The sequence below is a fragment of the Schistocerca nitens genome, chromosome 2 (assembly GCF_023898315.1).
Source record: "Schistocerca nitens isolate TAMUIC-IGC-003100 chromosome 2, iqSchNite1.1, whole genome shotgun sequence".
NCBI lineage: Eukaryota > Metazoa > Arthropoda > Insecta > Orthoptera > Acrididae > Schistocerca > Schistocerca nitens.
This window is the reverse complement of record NC_064615.1, coordinates 684183731-684204660: the sequence shown is the minus strand read 5'-3', so window position 1 is coordinate 684204660 and position 20930 is coordinate 684183731. Positions and strand designations below refer to the sequence as shown.

The 20930-nt window shown below is 44.4% G+C and overlaps 1 protein-coding gene across 1 annotated transcript in view; it reads right to left on the bottom strand.

The window, feature by feature from the left end:
• The window catches only part of LOC126236824 (glutamate receptor ionotropic, kainate 2-like), a 238785-nt gene that overhangs the window by 143401 nt on the left and 74454 nt on the right, over positions 1 to 20930 (bottom strand). The window contains exons 5-6 of the mRNA XM_049946424.1: positions 19249 to 19406; positions 9421 to 9562 (exon numbers count right to left, since the gene is read on the bottom strand). Of these exons, the coding sequence (XP_049802381.1) occupies positions 9421 to 9562; positions 19249 to 19406 (300 nt within the window). The remainder of the gene's footprint in view (positions 1 to 9420; positions 9563 to 19248; positions 19407 to 20930) is intronic.

Here is a 20930-nt window from a genome sequence, read left to right as displayed (position 1 = left end):
GCTTGCAAGATCTCATGGACACAAACGTTTTCTCTCCCTCAACGCAGAAAAGAACCTAACTTAGTGGCTTAAAAATATCTGGTAAATGAGATGTTGTCCGTTTTTTAACATTTAGTTGGTAATCACTGGCTGAGATTTCTCATTGTTCAGGGAAGATTTGTGTGGACTTTTTGCGGGAAAACTTTGGAACCGAGAGTCAAATCAACATTTTTTTTAAACACTTGGATTTCAACGATGAACTGATTAACTTAACAGAGCAAGTCTGTCAGCAGGCCAGAAAATCAGTACTGCAATAACGTATAATCAACACGATGAAAATAAAATAAAACAATTAACAACAAAGTCACAGAAAGATAGCTGGACGGAAAGCAAAATAAATGAATATAATGATGAACAAAGTTTTATGAATTTATTTGTAAAAGTATAGACAGTAGAAAATAAAATGTCCTGTGGTGCCTCTCCTGCTCCAAGTCGGCCCGTTTGACGTCCTATCCCCCTTAAAGAAGAGAGCATCTGGTTACTATATCGGAAAAGGCTTGAAGAGTAGCCTACATAAATTAAATTTAAAAGTGTATAACATAACCAGGAAAGGAATAATATAAAGGAAGTAATAACTGAAGTAGCAACAGAAACACTTGGTACAAGAAAGAAAAGGAAGCTTCTTTTAATGGGTCTGTGATTCTGTTGAAATATGTAGTCTAATTGGAGATTAGCAACAAGTCTGATTAAAAATATGTTACAGGAAACAAAATAGTAAAAAAGAAGGAACCCATATTGTTACAGTGACCATTGAAGATGCTTAGAATAAAACGAAATGCGTTTGGTCGTATTAAGACTTTCATTACAATTGCAAAAGATGGTAACTAACCTATACAACTTGTATATCTCCAACTGCAGAAAAAAGAGACCGAAAAACAAAGAAGACAACAAGAAAATTCTTGAATTTCCAGATGAACAAGATAAGAGATTGAATCACAAAAGAAAATTAGCAGTAGTGGAAAGGGCACTCAGGTAAGTGAAAACCATAATTGGAAAATATATATTACAGGTAATGAACACGAAGTAATAAGAAGACAAGACAAAGCACACAAAAATCATGAAACATTCAAATAGAGAAGGTATGGATAATCTAGAAATAAACACTATCTATGAAAGTAATTGGTTACAAAACCCTCTGCTGAGACGCACAAGATACATAAATTATTTTTGGTGAAGCACACAGGAATATAGACTTAGTGACGCTGAAAGAACTGCAAGACGCACTAATGTACAGCAAGAACAGGAAGACTCCAAGATGTAACAAGATTCACATAGCACTGATAAAATATGCTCCAAATATTGCAAAAATAAGAGTACTCGATTTTAGGAATATGTGCTGGTAAAGTGGCTATACACCTGACGAATGGAATATAGCTCAAATATGACCAATTTATAAGAAAAGAAGCAGATATGAATTTCAGAACTAATTATATGTAATAATTATGTGCTAGAAATTTAACAACTGTATCCTATCGCTGAAACGATATTAGATGCTCACCATAGCTTCTGCAAAGGAAAACCTACCTCAGGCTGTCTCTTCACTATGACACAGCCAATAGAAAAATACCATGAACTGAGTTCACTAGCTTCTCTTGCCTTTTACTGACTACGAAAAGGTATTTGATAAAATGAACCGAAATAAACTGTGAGAAATTTTAAGAAACTGGGGGATCCTATTTCATCTTAAAAGAGACATCCAGTGTTTATACACTGATAAGCCAAAACATTATGACCACTGCCCATTTTGAAGGAGGCAGAATGGACCCAAATGCCAAGTTAGGGATGTAGATGATGATGATGATGATGATTATGAAACAATTACACTGGGACAGGTAGCATCATGAGAGCTGGACAAGGCTGCATCCAACCATGCCAGGAACAGCTACACTCGAGGATGGTTCTTCATGTCGCAGTTATCCGTGTAGGCTAAGTTGAAAACAGTGACATGTAGTATTCTGAGAAATGTAATTATGGCGGAGAAAACTAAGAGCAGAAGTAAATGGTTATTATCATAACCAAACCTAGTGTAAGAAAATTAAATTCATCTGTCTGATACAGTCCACATTCCTCTGTAGGACAAGAGAGACCTGTGAGATGGCAAACAACTAAAGTATAACAGAAAATACGTGCGTGAATACAAAAATCTGCAATGATTACACAACAACATTAAGAAGTTACTTAGGCAGTATATACAGAAACATGTGTATAAAAAAGTTAAATGAAATCAGTACAATATAAAGGCTGGTAGTCCTCTAGCCACTTGGCCAGCTGTGAAGAATTGCATATTGACACATCTGTCATATGTCTAAAAATATGCTTTACTAATACAAACCAAAGCTACAGGTGTTTTCGTTATTAGTTCTTCAGTAAAAATTTTACTTATGCATAAAAAGTTACAAAACGACTATTACTGAATTTCCCTGTTATGCAGTGCTGCTCTTTAGATTTTAAGAAAACCATTCGATTAAGAAATGCAATTCTTTTGCATCTTACAGTCTGAAGTCGCAGTCTGTTAATGAACTGGCTCTCTTTTCATTGTTGCTCATATTTATTATGATATATTGTTGTCACTGACTATTTTAGATTTGATGGGTTTTAGATTATACATTGCTGCAGACGAAATACAACTAACAAGGATACCTACATCTCTTTCTAGTCTTGAGTAAATAAGTGATATTTGTATATATATATTGACAGCTGGCACTACAGGCTATGGTACACCACATCTGAGGCAATGGCCATGAAATAAATATTCTTGACATATGATGTATCCGTTATATTGGAGAGGCATAGTGTATCAAGAGGTAAAACCCTGTTTTATAATTTTGTAACAAAGTGATTTCAGAATTTCTGAGGCACTGAACCATGTGCCAATGGTTGATCATAGTAACGTTTTGTAGCAGAATACTAGAACACAATAACCTTCCTGTAACTTGTAGACAGCTCAGCTACTCTACAAATAAACAACTAGTTCTTCTGTAACTCAAGGAGGAATAGGATTAATAGTCCTATTGAACTTCCTAATATATGTAAGAAATAGGAACTGCTATGCTTTCAACCACTTTGCAAGATCTTGCTATAATTTCAGCTAACCATTTTTAAATACTTTTTTAAGGTCACCATCAAGTAAATGGTAATAAAATACCAATGCCACCATCCATTTCCGATATCTAGGAGGCAAGGTGGGCTAAACTCGTTATCTAGGAATGAGGTGGGGGGGGGGAGAGGGTTGGTGACCTTGACTTTGAGAAGGTGAGGGGAGCTCTGGCATCGCTGCATGGGGGATGGGGTGACCTATATAGGAGGGGGAAACTCTAGCAACAATGCAGCTTGCACTGTTTTATGCCTTTGCCTATTACTGCTGTTCGTCTATGGTGTACCCAGACCCAAGCACTGACCTGGCGTAACAAAGAATATGATTTATCTGACCAGGGAACACATTTCCTTTAGTCAATGACCCAATCATGATGACCCCTGTCCACAGCAATCGTAACTGACGCTGCCATTAGGGCGACATGGGAACACACACGGTTCAACTACTGTGGAAACCTTTGTTCACGAATGTGCACTGAACAATGTACACAAGAACACATATATCTGCACTAGCACTGTACTCTGTCATCAGATCTATCTCAGGCAGCTACCTATCTTGCTTTACAGAACGAGCAAGTGCACCACCTCCACGTTCTGTGATGGGTGAGGACATCCAACTACTTTTCGCCTACTTGTTGTCTCAGCTGCATGGGGGATGGGGTGACCTATATAGGAGGGGGAAACTCTAGCAACAATGCAGCATGCACTGTTTTATGCCTTTGCCTATTACTGCTGTTCGTCTATGGTGTATCCAGACCCAAGCACTGACCTGGCGTAACAAAGAATATGATGTATCTGACCAGGGAACACATTTCCTTTAGTCAATGACCCAATCATGATGACCCCTGTCCACAGCAATCGTAACTGACGCTGCCATTAGGGCGACATGGGAACACACACGGTTCAACTGCTGTGGAAACCTATGTTCACGAATGTGCACTGAACAATGTACACAAGAACACATATATCTGCACTAGCACTGTACTCTGTCATCAGATCTATCACAGGCAGCTACCTATCTTGCTTTACAGAACGAGCAAGTGCACCACCTCCACGTTCTGTGATGGGTGAGGACATCCAACTACTTTTCGCCTACTTGTTGTCTCAGCTGCATGGGGGATGGGGTGACCTATATAGGAGGGGGAAACTCTAGCAACAATGCAGCATGCACTGGTTTATGCCTTTGCCTATTACTGCTGTTCGTCTATGGTGTATCCAGACCCAAGCACTGACCTGGCGTAACAAAGAATATGGTGTATCTGACCAGGGAACACATTTCCTTTAGTCAATGACCCAATCATGATGACCCCTGTCCACAGCAATCGTAACTGACGCTGCCATTAGGGCGACATGGGAACACACACGGTTCAACTGCTGTGGAAACCTATGTTCACGAATGTGCACTGAACAATGTACACAAGAACACATATATCTGCACTAGCACTGTACTCTGTCATCAGATCTATCTCAGGCAGCTACCTATCTTGCTTTACAGAACGAGCAAGTGCACCACCTCCACGTTCTGTGATGGGTGAGGACATCCAACTACTTTTCGCCTACTTGTTGTCTCAGCTGCATGGGGGATGGGGTGACCTATATAGGAGGGGGAAACTCTAGCAACAATGCAGCATGCACTGGTTTATGCCTTTGCCTATTACTGCTGTTCGTCTATGGTGTATCCAGACCCAAGCACTGACCTAGCGTAGCAAAGAATATGATGTATCTGACCAGGGAACACATTTCCTTTGGTCAATGACCCAATCATGATGACCCCTGTCCACAGCAATCGTAACTGACGCTGCCATTAGGGCGACATGGGAACACACACGGTTCAACTGCTGTGGAAACCTATGTTCACGAATGTGCACTGAACAATGTACACAAGAACACATATATCTGCACTAGCACTGTACTCTGTCATCAGATCTATCTCAGGCAGCTACCTACCTTGCTTTACAGAACGAGCAAGTGCACCACCTCCACGTTATGTGATGGGTGAGGACATCCAACTACTTTTCGCCTACTTGTTGTCTCAGCTGCATGGGGGATGGGGTGACTTATATAGGAGGGGGAAACTCTAGCAACAATGCAGCATGCACTGGTTTAAGCCTTTGCCTATTACTGCTGTTCGTCTATGGTGTATCCAGACCCAAGCACTGACCTGGCGTAACAAAGAATATGGTGTATCTGACCAGGGAACACATTTCCTTTGGTCAATGACCCAATCATGATGACCCCTGTCCACAGCAATAGTAACTGACGCTGCCATTAGGGCGACATGGGAACACACACGGTTCAACTGCTGTGGAAACTTATGTTCACGAATGTGCACTGAACAATGTACACAAGAACACATATATCTGCACTAGCACTGTACTCTGTCATCAGATCTATCTCAGGCAGCTACCTATCTTGCTTTACAGAACGAGCAAGTGCACCACCTCCACGTTCTGTGATGGGTGAGGACATCCAACTACTTTTCGCCTACTTGTTGTCTCAGCTGCATGGGGGATGGGGTGACCTATATAGGAGGGGGAAACTCCAGCAACAATGCAGCATGCACTGGTTTATGCCTTTGCCTATTACTGCTGTTCGTCTATGGTGTATCCAGACCCAAGCACTGACCTGGCGTAACAAAGAATATGATGTATCTGACCAGGGAACACATTTCCTTTAGTCAATGACCCAATCATGATGACCCCTGTCCACAGCAATCGTAACTGACGCTGCCATTAAGGCGACATGGGAACACACACGGTTCAACTGCTGTGGAAACCTATGTTCACGAATGTGCACTGAACAATGTACACAAGAACACATATATCTGCACTAGCACTGTACTCTGTCATCAGATCTATCTCAGGCAGCTACCTATCTTGCTTTACAGAACGAGCAAGTGCACCACCTCCACGTTCTGTGATGGGTGAGGACATCCAACTACTTTTCGCCTACTTGTTGTCTCAGCTGCATGGGGGATGGGGTGACCTATATAGGAGGGGGAAACTCTAGCAACAATGCAGCATGCACTGGTTTATGCCTTTGCCTATTACTGCTGTTCGTCTATGGTGTATCCAGACCCAAGCACTGACCTGGCGTAACAAAGAATATGATGTATCTGACCAGGGAACACATTTCCTTTAGTCAATGACCCAATCATGATGACCCCTGTCCACAGCAATCGTAACTGACGCTGCCATTAGGGCGACATGGGAACACACACGGTTCAACTGCTGTGGAAACCTATATTCACGAATGTGCACTGAACAATGTACACAAGAACACATATATCTGCACTAGCACTGTACTCTGTCATCAGATCTATCTCAGGCAGCTACCTATCTTGCTTTACAGAACGAGCAAGTGCACCACCTCCACGTTCTGTGATGGGTGAGGACATCCAACTACTTTTCGCCTACTTGTTGTCTCAGCTGCATGGGGGATGGGGTGACCTATATAGGAGGGGGAAACTCTAGCAACAATGCAAAAAAATGGTTCAAATGGCTCTGAGCACTATGGGACTCAACTGCTAAGGTCATTAGTCCCCTAGAACTTAGAACTAGTTAAACCTAACGACATCACAAACATCCATGCCCGAGGCAGGATTCGAACCTGCGACCGTAGCGGTCTTGCGGTTCCAGACTGCAGCGCCTTTAACCGCACGGCCACTTCGGCCGGCAGCAACAATGCAGCATGCACTGGTTTATGCCTTTGCCTATTACTGCTGTTCGTCTATGGGGTATCCATACCCAAGCACTGACCTGGCGTAACAAAGAATATGATGTATCTGACCACGGAACACATTTCCTTTAGTCAATGACCCAATCATGATGACCCCTGTCCACAGCAATAGTAACTGACGCTGCCATTAGGGCGACATGGGAACACACACGGTTCAACTGCTGTGGAAACCTATGTTCACGAATGTGCACTGAACAATGTACACAAGAACACATATATCTGCACTAGCACTGTACTCTGTCATCAGATCTATCTCAGGCAGCTACCTATCTTGCTTTACAGAACGAGCAAGTGCACCACCTCCACGTTCTGTGATGGGTGAGGACATCCAACTACTTTTCGCCTACTTGTTGTCTCAGCTGCATGGGGGATGGGGTGACCTATATAGGAGGGGGAAACTCTAGCAACAATGCAGCATGCACTGGTTTATGCCTTTGCCTATTACTGCTGTTCGTCTATGGTGTATCCAGACCCAAGCACTGACCTGGCGTAACAAAGAATATGATGTATCTGACCAGGGAACACATTTCCTTTAGTCAATGACCCAATCATGATGACCCCTGTCCACAGCAATCGTAACTGACGCTGCCATTAGGGCGACATGGGAACACACACGGTTCAACTGCTGTGGAAACCTATGTTCACGAATGTGCACTGAACAATGTACACAAGAACACATATATCTGCACTAACACTGTACTCTGTCATCAGATCTATCTCAGGCAGCTACCTATCTTGCTTTACAGAACGAGCAAGTGCACCACCTCCACGTTATGTGATGGGTGAGGACATCCAACTACTTTTCGCCTACTTGTTGTCTCAGCTGCATGGGGGATGGGGTGACCTATATAGGAGGGGGAAACTCTAGCAACAATGCAGCATGCACTGGTTTATGCCTTTGCCTATTACTGCTGTTCGTCTATGGTGTATCCAGACCCAAGCACTGACCTGGCGTAACAAAGAATATGATGTATCTGACCAGGGAACACATTTCCTTTAGTCAATGACCCAATCATGATGACCCCTGTCCACAGCAATCGTAACTGACGCTGCCATTAGGGCGACATGGGAACACACACGGTTCAACTGCTGTGGAAACCTATGTTCACGAATGTGCACTGAACAATGTACACAAGAACACATATATCTGCACTAGCACTGTACTCTGTCATCAGATCTATCTCAGGCAACTACCTATCTTGCTTTACAGAACGAGCAAGTGCACCACCTCCACGTTCTGTGATGGGTGAGGACATCCAACTACTTTTCGCCTACTTGTTGTCTCAGCTGCATGGGGGATGGGGTGACCTATATAGGAGGGGGAAACTCTAGCAACAATGCAGCATGCACTGGTTTATGCCTTTGCCTATTACTGCTGTTCATCTATGGTGTATCCAGACCCAAGCACCGACCTGGCGTAACAAAGAATATGGTGTATCTGACCAGGGAACACATTTCCTTTAGTCAATGACCCAATCATGATGACCCCTGTCCACAGCAATAGTAACTGACGCTGCCATTAGGGCGACATGGGAACACACACGGTTCAACTGCTGTGGAAACCTATGTTCACGAATGTGCACTGAACAATGTACACAAGAACACATATATCTGCACTAGCACTGTACTCTGTCATCAGATCTATCTCAGGCAGCTACCTATCTTGCTTTACAGAACGAGCAAGTGCACCACCTCCACGTTCTGTGATGGGTGAGGACATCCAACTACTTTTCGCCTACTTGTTGTCTCAGCTGCATGGGGGATGGGGTGACCTATATAGGAGGGGGAAACTCTAGCAACAATGCAGCATGCACTGGTTTATGCCTTTGCCTATTACTGCTGTTCGTCTATGGTGTATCCAGACCCAAGCACCGACCTGGCGTAACAAAGAATATGGTGTATCTGACCAGGGAACACATTTCCTTTAGTCAATGACCCAATCATGATGACCCCTGTCCACAGCAATCGTAACTGACGCTGCCATTAGGGCGACATGGGAACACACACGGTTCAACTGCTGTGGAAACCTATGTTCACGAATGTTCACTGAACAATGTACACAAGAACACATATATCTGCACTAGCACTGTACTCTGTCATCAGATCTATCTCAGGCAGCTACCTATCTTGCTTTACAGAACGAGCAAGTGCACCACCTCCACGTTCTGTGATGGGTGAGGACATCCAACTACTTTACGCCTACTTGTTGTCTCAGCGTCCTTCACCCAATTACATGGATACTCATGACAGTAGCACGAGAAAATTTACAAGCTTCACCATTTGTGAGACGATCGTTGCGAGATGCCGGCCCATAGCCATCTCCCCTTTGTCAAAGTTGCTTATATCAGTGGATTTCCTCATTTTAGGCCCTTATCCTCCGTAGAATGTTTCACTGTTCGTTGATGCTCCGTTTATATGCTTTCCTTCCACGTCATATGCCCGCAGTGGCACCAGATGGCATTCAATTTCTCGGTGTGCAGTGGTCGTAATGTTTTGGTCAGTCAGTGTAGTTCATAGTTTGGTGAAGAGCTCACGGAGTTTGAAACGCACCAGGGAGGTGAGTAAGTATGACTGGTAGACCTCCGTCAGCTTCACCTCGGCAGCCTGTCGCAGCACTGGCAGGATCATGTCTGTGTCACAGTCCAGCACCAACCGCGACTCTGACGACTGCTTGATGGCCTTCAGCATTGGTCTGCAACAAACCCAAATCCAAATTCAGTGAATGTTAAATAAATGTATGTGTTGCTAAGCACTACAGCTGTCTAATATGACCCAAGAAAACCGAACAGACGCATTGGCAAAATCGAAGTGCTGTTACTATCATCCTGACGCGTGGAGCCATATAGTACAGGTGACTATTATAGTTGTTTTTAAAGAGTAAGGCTGTTCTGTGGCAGACGGTGACTCTCCATGCAGCAACTTTGTAGTCTACTAAACCTGACAAGCAGCAAAGCAGTCGTTGAATGTGATGTCACTATCCAGTGAACGAATAATGCGAGAGTATTATGCCTCAACACACTCAGATAATATTAATCAATTTATTTATAGCTGTTATAGATTAAACATGCAGTATTTTGCCCAAGTCAGGTTGTATAATACAAATTATAATTCTGGACATAATTAAAACAATGTGTTCATACAGCTACTATGCAATGCTGAATACATTGTTAGAGCTAGAATACGTATTTTGAGAGAGACCATGTACACCATTAAAACTAAATGAATCTTTACTAATTGCAACATTAAATACATTTCTAAATTTACTTAGCAGTTAATTCCTGTCATTCGTGCAGGTACTTGTTCTCCAGAACTCAGAGTCCACACTCCGTTACTGAAATATAACAAAGTATGACTACCTACCATGACTAGACACTGTATTACGACAATGTGACTACTACTGGTGTACCCTATCCAATGTTACATTACCCAATCCACTGGGAGTCTTTCAAGCACAAAACCGGTGTGTTTCTATGGGTTGAGACTACCACTGTGTCATCAGGAAAAGTTTCCTGATATCATTTTGGTAGCACTACAAACGAAGAGTGACTCTGCGCCAGAAGCCAACACCGCTTCAGCATCACTCTCACCAAGAGTCATTTCTCTTCCAATGTCCAAGGAGGAAACGGCAACGGACACCCGTCCCCGCCTCCTTAGTGAAACTAAAAAAAAAAAAAATATTATTTTAGTAGTTATTTTGCCTCTGTCTTCGGTACGGTAAACTTGTGGGATAGTGGGAACAGCCACGTCTTGAGCTGGCCTCTAGTCCGTGTGATATTACTCCTCCTGTAGCAGCCGCTAAAACTGGGCTGGTCTTTCATTCAAAATGAACTAATATGACTGCTGTCGACTTCACTTTCCTGCTGGAGACTTCTGGAATTTTGATATTCACCTAATTTGTCGTTGGATATGTTATTCACAAGAATATCGAGTGCTACCATTTGTCCCCATTACGGATTATTGCTTATACCTATTTATCATTGAGTATGTCGTTCACTAGAGTATCAAGCACTGCCACTGGACTTGGCTTACGCATACGAGATCTTCTGTCTACAACCTGTTTAAAGCCGGTATATTTGTCACATCCAACAAAGTATGTTCAGGCACGCCTATCAGTTCTACTGTTGTACGTCTGTGACGTAATATTGGTAATATGATACGGACCATGAGTCATAACAAGCTCCTACATAACGTACTTTGAGGTCCATGCATTGAATGTCTAATCAGACCAGGAGTGCGTCGACAAGTGTTGTACTAAAACCACCCGTCATATTCCTGTCTGGGTATGACGCTGACTGCGACATATTCACATCGCCATTGTGGTTCACATACAGTTGTTGCGAAGTCGACTGATGTTATCAAACTAACACATACTTTATAATATAAACACTTATTTTCGTAACAGGTGTTTGTACTGAGGCACCACACGAAGTTTGGTATTGTGTCTAAGGCACGTAAGCCTCCTCGGCCACCTCTTGCGACAGACTTTTCTCTCCGCAGGATCCAAATCAAAAAATTACTCATAGAATATTAAAATCAGTGGCAGGCTGTATGCAGAATCATTCAATCGGGAGAGGTCAGTGATTTAGAACGTGGACAAGTCATTAGATTCACTTGAGTAATACATCCATTAGTGATATTTCACCTTTTCTGAAGCTGCCAAAGTCGATTGTTGGTGATGTAATTACGAAGTGGAAACGCGAAGGAACAACCAAAGCTAAACCAGGACCAGACGGACTTCATACAGTGATGGGCAGGGACCGTTGAACATGGTGGACAGTGGTTGTAAAAAATCTCATGAAATCATCGTAAGGAACCATTCGTCAGTTATAATGTGCCACCAGCAGTTGAGAGTTAAAAGGAATGGGATAAGTGCTTGATCAGCTCCTCATAAGCCACATACTTCCGTAGCCAATCTCAAACGACGCTTTAGGCGGTGTAAAGAGGGATACCACTGCTCAGTGGATGACTGTGCACCCTGTGTCAATCCGATGGAAGAGATGGCTTTGGCAAATCCCTGGAGAACGTTACTTGCCATCATGTGTAGTGCCAAGAGTGAAGTGGGGAATTATGGGGGTGTTTTCTTGGTTAGCCTGTGATCCCCTTACTGCATTTAAGAAAACGTTAAGTGTGGACGGTTATGGACAAATTTCATAGTATTGTATACTGTGTACAGTAGGGGAACTGTTTGGAGACGATGACTGTTTTTCTTAGCATAGTAATGCACCCTGTCACAAATCAGCATCTGAGATGGAGTAGTTTGTGGACAAAAACATTAATGAAAGGTAGAGGCTTTACCACAGTTTCCATCTGGACCTAATGAAACAGTTTTGGGATGAGTTAGAAAGTCGACTTCACTCCGGACCGCGCCATCCAAGTATCTCCTCTGATTTCGGCTCTTGAGGAAGAATGGGCTGCTATTCCTCCACAGATATTCAGACGCCTAATTGATAGTGTCCCCAGCAGAGTTCAAGCCATCATAAAGGCGAAATGTGGACTTATTCCATAATATACCGGTACATCTCCGCTAACAGGTGTCCTGGTACATTTATTTAGATATGCTACTGGTGATGAGTCGTTACCTTCTTAGGCCCTTTGTATTATGCCCCAAATGTGTATGTGTACTGTACGGTGACAATGTTTGTGTGTTCAATGTGGAGTAGTCTTCTTTTATATTGCTGTAGATGGTTACGAATATGGAAGCCCACTGCTCCCAAGTAACAGCAAGGATGACGCTAGCCTAAATGTCCCCAACTGACAGACGGATCACCAGCAGCGTAGCAGGATTTCACTTAACGACACACTCCAGCGAATGAAAAAAGCCAGACAACATTTTCTGAGCACATAATACAGAATGGTAATCGGCCATCAAACATGGAACACGACACTATAATTATTACAGACTACAACTACAGCAGAAACCTGCCAACCTTGCAGGAAAGTTACCATACACAAATGCGCATTTAGAAGGGAAGTACTGAGTGGCCAAATGAAATAATTAGCAATGCTTTGATTGTATTAGTCATCAACATAGTTGAAACACTGACAAATGAAGATCCAGATTAGAGCTCTGTTAAACGATAAATAGTCTATTCCTGTCATCTTCCAGAGCCCTCCTACCCATATAGAAAAGCACCCACATAAATTATGATAAAAACTAATACTGTTGATTTTCGCATCCCAAATTTTCCCACTTCTTCTAGTACCTTAGTTGCCCTTCACAAACACACACACACACAAACACACACACACACACACACACACACACACACATACATACATACGCTTGTGTCGTATGCACACGCCTGCACAGCAAAAAGTGAAAACTGAAATACATGCAGCCACCTAACAGTCACAAGAGTGGAGTGGGGAACGAATCGTGACAGTTGGCAATATTACAACCTTTAAACTCGTAGAGTAAACACGCGCAAAAATACTTTTGTAAATGCGAAGTATGAGTAGCGAAATGTGCTCATGAATGTCAACAACAGCACCTGTTGGACTGTACAGGACAGCTAAATATAGTTCCATCGAGACACATATGGGAATAACGTACGACACAAAATCGTATGTGAGTCCAGAAATTGCTAATACCTTTGTTAGCTTGAGCACCAAAAAAGTTGTATTTAAACTAAAAACTGAACACTTACGATAAGAACTGTAATACAGCAACACGTTCACAAATGCTTTATTACGTACTTGTTTAAAAACACCGTACAGAAAGTAGAATGATACGTATTACCCTACACTAATGATATTTCAGAAACAAAAGAAGAGAAATAGAAAGCAGAACAAAGAGCTTGGCTAGTTGAGGCTATTGTCAACATTATTCATTTTATGAAATCATTGCCAGCTACACCCTATTCGCTAAACACACTGTGCATCTTAGAATTGCAAAACCAGCGGGGATATCAAAAAACTGAAAGCTTCGTAGGTATCGTAGAAAGAATAATATGGACGTAACCTGAGTGTACACAGAGCGCGAAATTCAATACATAAAGCTGCTACCTCTGGTAGCAACGATGCCAACAACTAAGCTTGGATGACAAATATGGTTACGTCATTCCATGCTGCTTCAACTTTATTCCAGAATTCATCAATCGTAACAGCTGGTCAGTGCTGAGCTGCCAGTCTCCGGAGGACCTATGACTAGATGTCTCCAACAGATGATATAATTGGATAACATGCTGGCCAGAGCAACACTAGAATACCTTTTGTACCGAGACAGGCCAGGACTACATGGGCAACAATCGGTACTGCATTATCTTTTTGAGAAATTACGTCACCGGCACCTCCAAGGGAGGGCGCAGTCAATAGCATTAATATGTGAGAAATGTAACTGCTGTTGTCCAAATACTGCTCGTGAAAGTCAAAAATGACACCCAACGGCACCAAATAACATCATGCCAGCTGCTGGCCCCATACGACGATGGAGAATGCAGTCTGGCGACGTTCATCGAGCCTGCAGACACGATTGCGTCCATCGTGTTGCTGCACGCAGAACTGGGGCTTGCCTAAAGAGACGACGTGGTGTCCAATGTTTTCAAGGGACGCACCACTATTGGCACACCTCCCTCTGCTGCCGTATCAAAGGTAGCAGGAACATTAGCGCCATTTCCGAGAGTCCATGGAACTCTACACACCACCACACTGACTGTGTTAATATTTTCTTGCTGCAAAGCTCATTTCCTATCTCAATGTTTGTGTCTTCGCTCTATGATCATGCATAGCTGGCCAGATACACCATCCTGTCACATTAATGTGATCACCGCCTGTTCCACATTATAAGACGTCATGGTCTCCTGACCTTCATTGCTTACATATTCCGCCCTCACAATCATATTCTGCACATCAAGACGCTTCATATGAAACCCAAACTCGATAAGATAAAGTCAATGTTGTATGAATTCATGTAAACGATATCCAAATAACTAGTAAATCGCAAATGCGCTCCGAGATTGAAATACTCGAGGCTAGCGTACACACACACATTCCAGACACGACGGTCGCAGGGACTTTTAGTTCGGGAGAGCAACCATACGCCAGGAGGCCAGTCCCAACCTATCTACGTCGGCCGGTGACCGCCCATAGAGCAAACAGCATTCGCCCGAGCGAAAGGACTACCCCGTGATCGGCTTAAAAGCAAATTCTGCTACACTGTGTGGGAGCGTCCAGCCTACGCATTCTTTACAAATATAGCAAGCAGTTTCAGAGATTTTCACAGGGAGACAGCAAACGCCAAACGCCGATGCTACAGATTTACGGATTGGTCGCCTTAAACGAAACGTCATTCTCCCGCTTTAGAAGAGCAATGCTGATTGACAGACGATATTTCTGACCCCTTGAGCTGAAGAAGTAATGGAAGAGACCGAAAGATATTCCCCTTCACGTCTGGCGTGGAGAGGGGCCATTCCGTTGTCGCTCTTGGAGCGAGAATATGTAACAAGACCGTGCGCACTCGTACGTGTACTCAAAGAGCGAGGAACAAGTCTCTCCTCAGTACTTCACTGGGAGAGCACCTCTGTCGAGAGTGAATCGGAGTGCGACTCTATATTGAGTCCTTGCGATTAAGCGTTGTTCACTGTGTTGGCCGCCACTCTTATTGTGCAGTGTGAATGGACAGAGTTATAGTTAAATGCCTGCGAGCGAATTTTTGAGGGGCATCTCAGTGGACTGGTTACCTGACCGGTGTACCACGCCAGTAGTTAGACTAGGGGTGAATAGGAGTCCTTGACTTCATCAAGGCATAGGGAGAGTTTGATTGGCGAAGGTCAATCCAGATAGAACGAGAGTTATCTTATTTGTCAGCAACGAGCGGCACAGACAGCAGTCATCGCAGCTCACGGTATTGTGTGCTACAGCTCTTGTGAGCCCCATATTTCCTCCACAACAGTACACTTCACTGCATTTCACACGCGACAGCCTCAACCATACCTAGCAACATTCTAACAGATTATTATTCAAGTTGATTAGGTGCGGCTCTCAGCCATTCTGCCAAGTCAATAACAATCTTAAACTATGTATAGAAATTTCATTAGCGAATCTTATCCCTAAGAGGTAACTTCACATTCCAAAAAGAACCCGGAAATAACTTATTCAGTTCATAACTAAAAGTGCCGTTGTGATTTTCTCAGAATTTTAGCAAAATAAATAATAATTTTCGCTAGTTTCATGTTTTTCTTACACTAACTAGCACTACTCCAGTACCCAAGTATCCCACTAGTTACGTAAGAAATTTTGTGAATTTTTGTGTCATTTCCTTACAGCAGACGACTCCAGAAGATATTTATTGCTGATAGTTTTTCAGGCATTTCTCTTTAGAACGTTAGGAGCGTCTGTTTGACTTCTGTAGTAGTGTGGGGGTGGAAATTGCATCTTGCAGGAGCCACAGGGTAAAGGGTACATCTCAGATTAATCCGTTGTGCAGAATGACAGAATAGCACCCCGCCGCTCACAACGTCAACGTGTAATAACCACTCAAATAGGGCAGATGGCAGCAATAGCAGTGGAGGATACAGCAAACGTGTCGGCGGGACACGGAAGACAGTGCAGTCATTTTCGTAATGTGGGAACAGAGCGATTTATCTGACGACCAACAGGGCATGATCGTTGGCTTTTGGGACAAGGGTGCAAGCATTTCCGAAATGGGTAACTTTGTTCGGGTCTCGTGTGGTTACAGTATATCGCGCATGGCAAAATGGCGCTATCCAAAACGGGCGCCGAGGCAACTGTGATGCACAACGGACCATAGATGAGAAGATTGCACGACAGCTGAACAGAAGTGCGGACGAACAGACGTGAAAATGTTGAGAAACTGACCGCCCAGATGAATCAAGGTGCTACCAACAGTGTCTCCTCAACGACCGTTCAGCAAACGTTGTTGCAGATGGTCCTCCGCAGCTTGCACTCGTGCTGACTGCTGTTCATCGGTGACGTAGGCTGGAATTTGGACGCCAGTACCGCATCTGGACGTCCACTGAGCGGGGACAGGTGGCCTTTTCATGTGAATTACGTTTTACAGTCTGTCGGATGGATGGCCTTTGGCGTCTACGGCGTTAAAAGTCCGAAAGCAAACTCCCAGCAACAATCGTCTGAAGGGTCCAGGCCAGAGGAGAAAGCAGTATGGACCGGGGAGTGTTTTTGTGGCATTCCCTGGGTGAACTTGTCATCCTGGAGGGCACAATGGATCAATACCAGTACGTATCTGTTTTTGGGGACCATGTCCACCCCTGCACGCACTGTGTTTCTCCTCGGCACGATGGCATCTACCTGCAGCACAGTTTGCAGTTTACAGGTGTGGTTCGAAGAGCACTAGGATGAGTTCACCGTACTCCCATGGCCACCAAACTCCTCGGATTTAAACCCAATCGAGAATCAGCGAGACCATCTCGATTGGGATTGGACTGATCGCTCCACGAATGTTCAGCCGAGAAACCTAGCACAGATGGCCAAGGCACTGGAGTCGACATGGCTCCACATCCCTGTCGGAACCTTCGAGAACGTAATTGACTCTCACATTGCTAGTGTCGCGGCGCTCCGCGTTGCAAAATGTTGATTAATCAGGCTTTTAACTGGTGGTCACATTAACGTGAATGGACAGTGTAATATGTCTGTCTTTTGAACGGTAGTAGCCTGGAGCCATTGAGATTCTCCATGGGCGTCCCAAACCTATCGATTCCATATTCGAAGACGGTCGTCGGATCCCGGACAAGTCGAGCAATTATACTGTGGAACGACATGCTGCTGTCTCGATAGCCCACCATCTTGTGACTGTCCGGTACTTGTTTTGAGACGATTCATTTTCTTAAACGAGGCATAACACCGTTCTCTCACCAACAAAGAACATCCTCAGCCACGATTTTGCACTCAGAAACCCGCTGCGAAAGTTTCGTCATATACAGAATGTGGTGGATGCTACTCCTTCCTACCTTGTGCGGTTGCGCTGAAATGCTAGTCATTTACGTGCCGATGCATGTAGTACACCTCATGCCAGTTTGACAGTTGTTGCACTTCCCAGCAATTTACTTTTAATCTGGGAAGTTGAGGTACTACCTGCACGCTTCGCATCAATTTGAACAGAACGCAAGCATAGTACACTGTATAGCCATATTGATGTAACAACCTGTTAAAAACCTGAATAACCACCTTTTGCAGCGCGGACCGCTGAGACGTGAAGGAAGAAAGTCAGTGAGGTTCTGGAAGGTACCGACAGGGATGCACAGGCTTTAAGAATCCAGTGCCGTGACCAGATGCACTACGTTTCTCGGTTAAGGATCCGTGGCGCAAACAGCACGATCGAGGTGGTCCCACAGATTCTCATTTGGGTTTAAATCAGGGGAGTTTGGTGGGCAGAAAAGTACGGTAATCTTATTCTGCTCCTCTTTGAATCGTGTACGACACACTGAGAGCTCTGTGCCGTGTTACATTGTCCTGGTGGAAGATGTCATCTTGCCGAGGAAATACAAACTGCCTATAGGGGTGGACATGATCCTCAAGGATTGCTATATATTTGTGGTGATCCATTGTCATTATAGAATGACGAGATCACCCGGGGAGTGCCACAAAAACATTCTCCAGATCATAAAGCTACCTCCTCCAGCCTGGACACTTCTGTCGATTGTTCCAGAGTGTCTGCTTTTAGTGTGATGGAGCTTAGAAAAGAGCACCTGTCGATATTCCGTGGAAGTCGAGTTGCGGTACTGGCGTGCAAATTCCAGCCTTCGTCGACGTTGAATAGCAGTTGGCATGGGTGCATGAAACAGGCATCTGCTGTGGAGTCAACGGTTGTTGAGGATACACTGCTGGCAGCCCTTTGGTTCATCCGGGCTACCAGATTCTCAGCTCATTCTGCTCAAAAGTTGCACATCTACGCGCCCGTACACATCCCCACAGCAGGCATTCACCCCTGACATCAATAGCTCGTGGTGCACAATTGCTTCAACTCCAGTTTTGGATAGCGCCATTTCGCCATGCACAGTATGCTTTAAAGACGGCATCACCGAAACAGTTTACAAACTTAAGCGTTCCAGAAAAGTTTCCACCCTTGACTTGAAGGCCAATGATCGTGCCCTCTTGGACGTGTTTCCGCAACACGATGACGAATGCACCTTTTCCGCGTCTCCCTCCCTCTGACGCGCTTTATAAACCCTCCACTGATAGTCCTGTCACCTGCCGTCTGTGGATGGATATTGAACGTTGACGTCGAATGTAGGCGATGGTCACATTACTCTGACTGGAATATGCATGTTACTATAAGGAACTGCCGCCAGGATCACTAGCTTCTGATGATGTAAACGACGCTTTACGACAATGAAACGTGGTACAGCTGCCTTGTCAAGTACTCTAATAACTTCTTAGGTGTAGAGGTTACAGTTTACACACCTGTAGTCGCCGCTTTCGTCGAGCTGCCGGACCGCGACGGGCGGGTCCCTGCGGTCTCGCTCCTGCAGTACGCTGCGCAGGCGCACCAGCGACTCGTCGCCCTGGTACAGCACCGTGTAGGAGCGCCACTGCAACTCGTGCAGCACGTCCACCAGCGCCTGCGACACCAACGTCAAAGTATCAAATGGGTGAACGTAACAGAAACTGATCACCTACTCTGCACTTTGATAGAAATAATAAAGATGTCTGTGGTGAGCGGGGTTTCCGGCTCGTACACAACAGGTCACGTGCTCTAGCGATCGAGAGATGCACGCGCACAAAAACCAAGTTTCCCGCCCAGCCCACTGTACATATAAGAAAGTGTCGGCCTGTCTCCACTGGCTCCATCCTTCCTCCTGGGGCCTGCGTCGTTTGATAAGCCACGGGCAACACAGTGAGCATGTGGAACGCAGGATATAGCTGTGAGTGGCTACCAAACAGCCTCTACCGCTCGACTCAAACGTCAACGGAAACATTATTTTAGTCGTGGTATAAACGCTGGAACTGGAGTGACCGCTGTCTGAAATTCTGATTCCGTTGATTCTAAGTGTGAATTTAAAACTGTGTGCTGGACCAGAACGAGAACCTGGATGTCTGTCTTTAGGGAACAGTGGTCTACCAATTGAGCCCAACATTCTTGATAGACTTACTCACAGTTTCAATCTGCCACGGGTCCTCTTAATGAAGGGACAGTTCATACGATGCGTTGGGTGGCTCAACTGGTAGAGCAATGTCCATGAACGCAAGTAAATGAATTCGAGCCCTAGAATGCAACTGATGGGGATTTCGCTCTGTATTAATAAATTCTGATTCTCGGCCAGCTGTACGCTTTTCTTATTTTTCTTTTTCCTTTATGCCAGATCGAGTCGGGATCGGCTAGTTAAATTTCGGATTTGGAAATTTTAACTGCAGATACTGGCTGAATGCCTGTCCTGTCGCCATCCCTTTACCTTCTGAGACGGAAATAAAGCAACCCAGCTATCTGTGTCTAGTATTATCCACGTAAAAGTGTGCGAATCGTCAGGCAGGATGTGGGTATCACCTGGAATTCACATAGTAGGCTGTTGGAAACCGCCTACAACCCATATCCAAGCTGACAGTCACAGTGACCCTAGTCGTTAATGCGCCGGGTGGATTCCATCTGAAGCCGGCGCGTCTTCCCGATCACGGAAGCGGAGTACTAACACACGCGGCTATCTGGACGGGTTGGCCAACTACACCATCAAATAAAAAGTGTATCACACCGTTTAATCGATATTAATATGGGTGGTGTCCATCCAGCACTACTGGCGACACTTTCAGTTAGGTAACTGGATGTCTAGGGATTGAAATAAATGGTTGCAGCTCCGTCATAAGTTGCACTGAGAAGTGCCTTTTTTATTTCTTGATGGTGTCGCACTGTTTCGGCACCTGTGTCCGTTTTCAAACCATCCATATCATAAGTGTGACGGTACAGGCTATAGCTTAAGAACAAAAACTGCAGCTGCAGTGATGATCAATGCGGCACTATGACCGACTCAACAACAGTAAGCCTGCCGGTGTGGCCGGGCGGTTCTAGGTGCTTCAGTCTGGAACCGCGCGACCGCTACGGACGCAGGTTTGAATCCTGCCTCGGGCATGGATGTGTGTGATGTCCTTAGCTT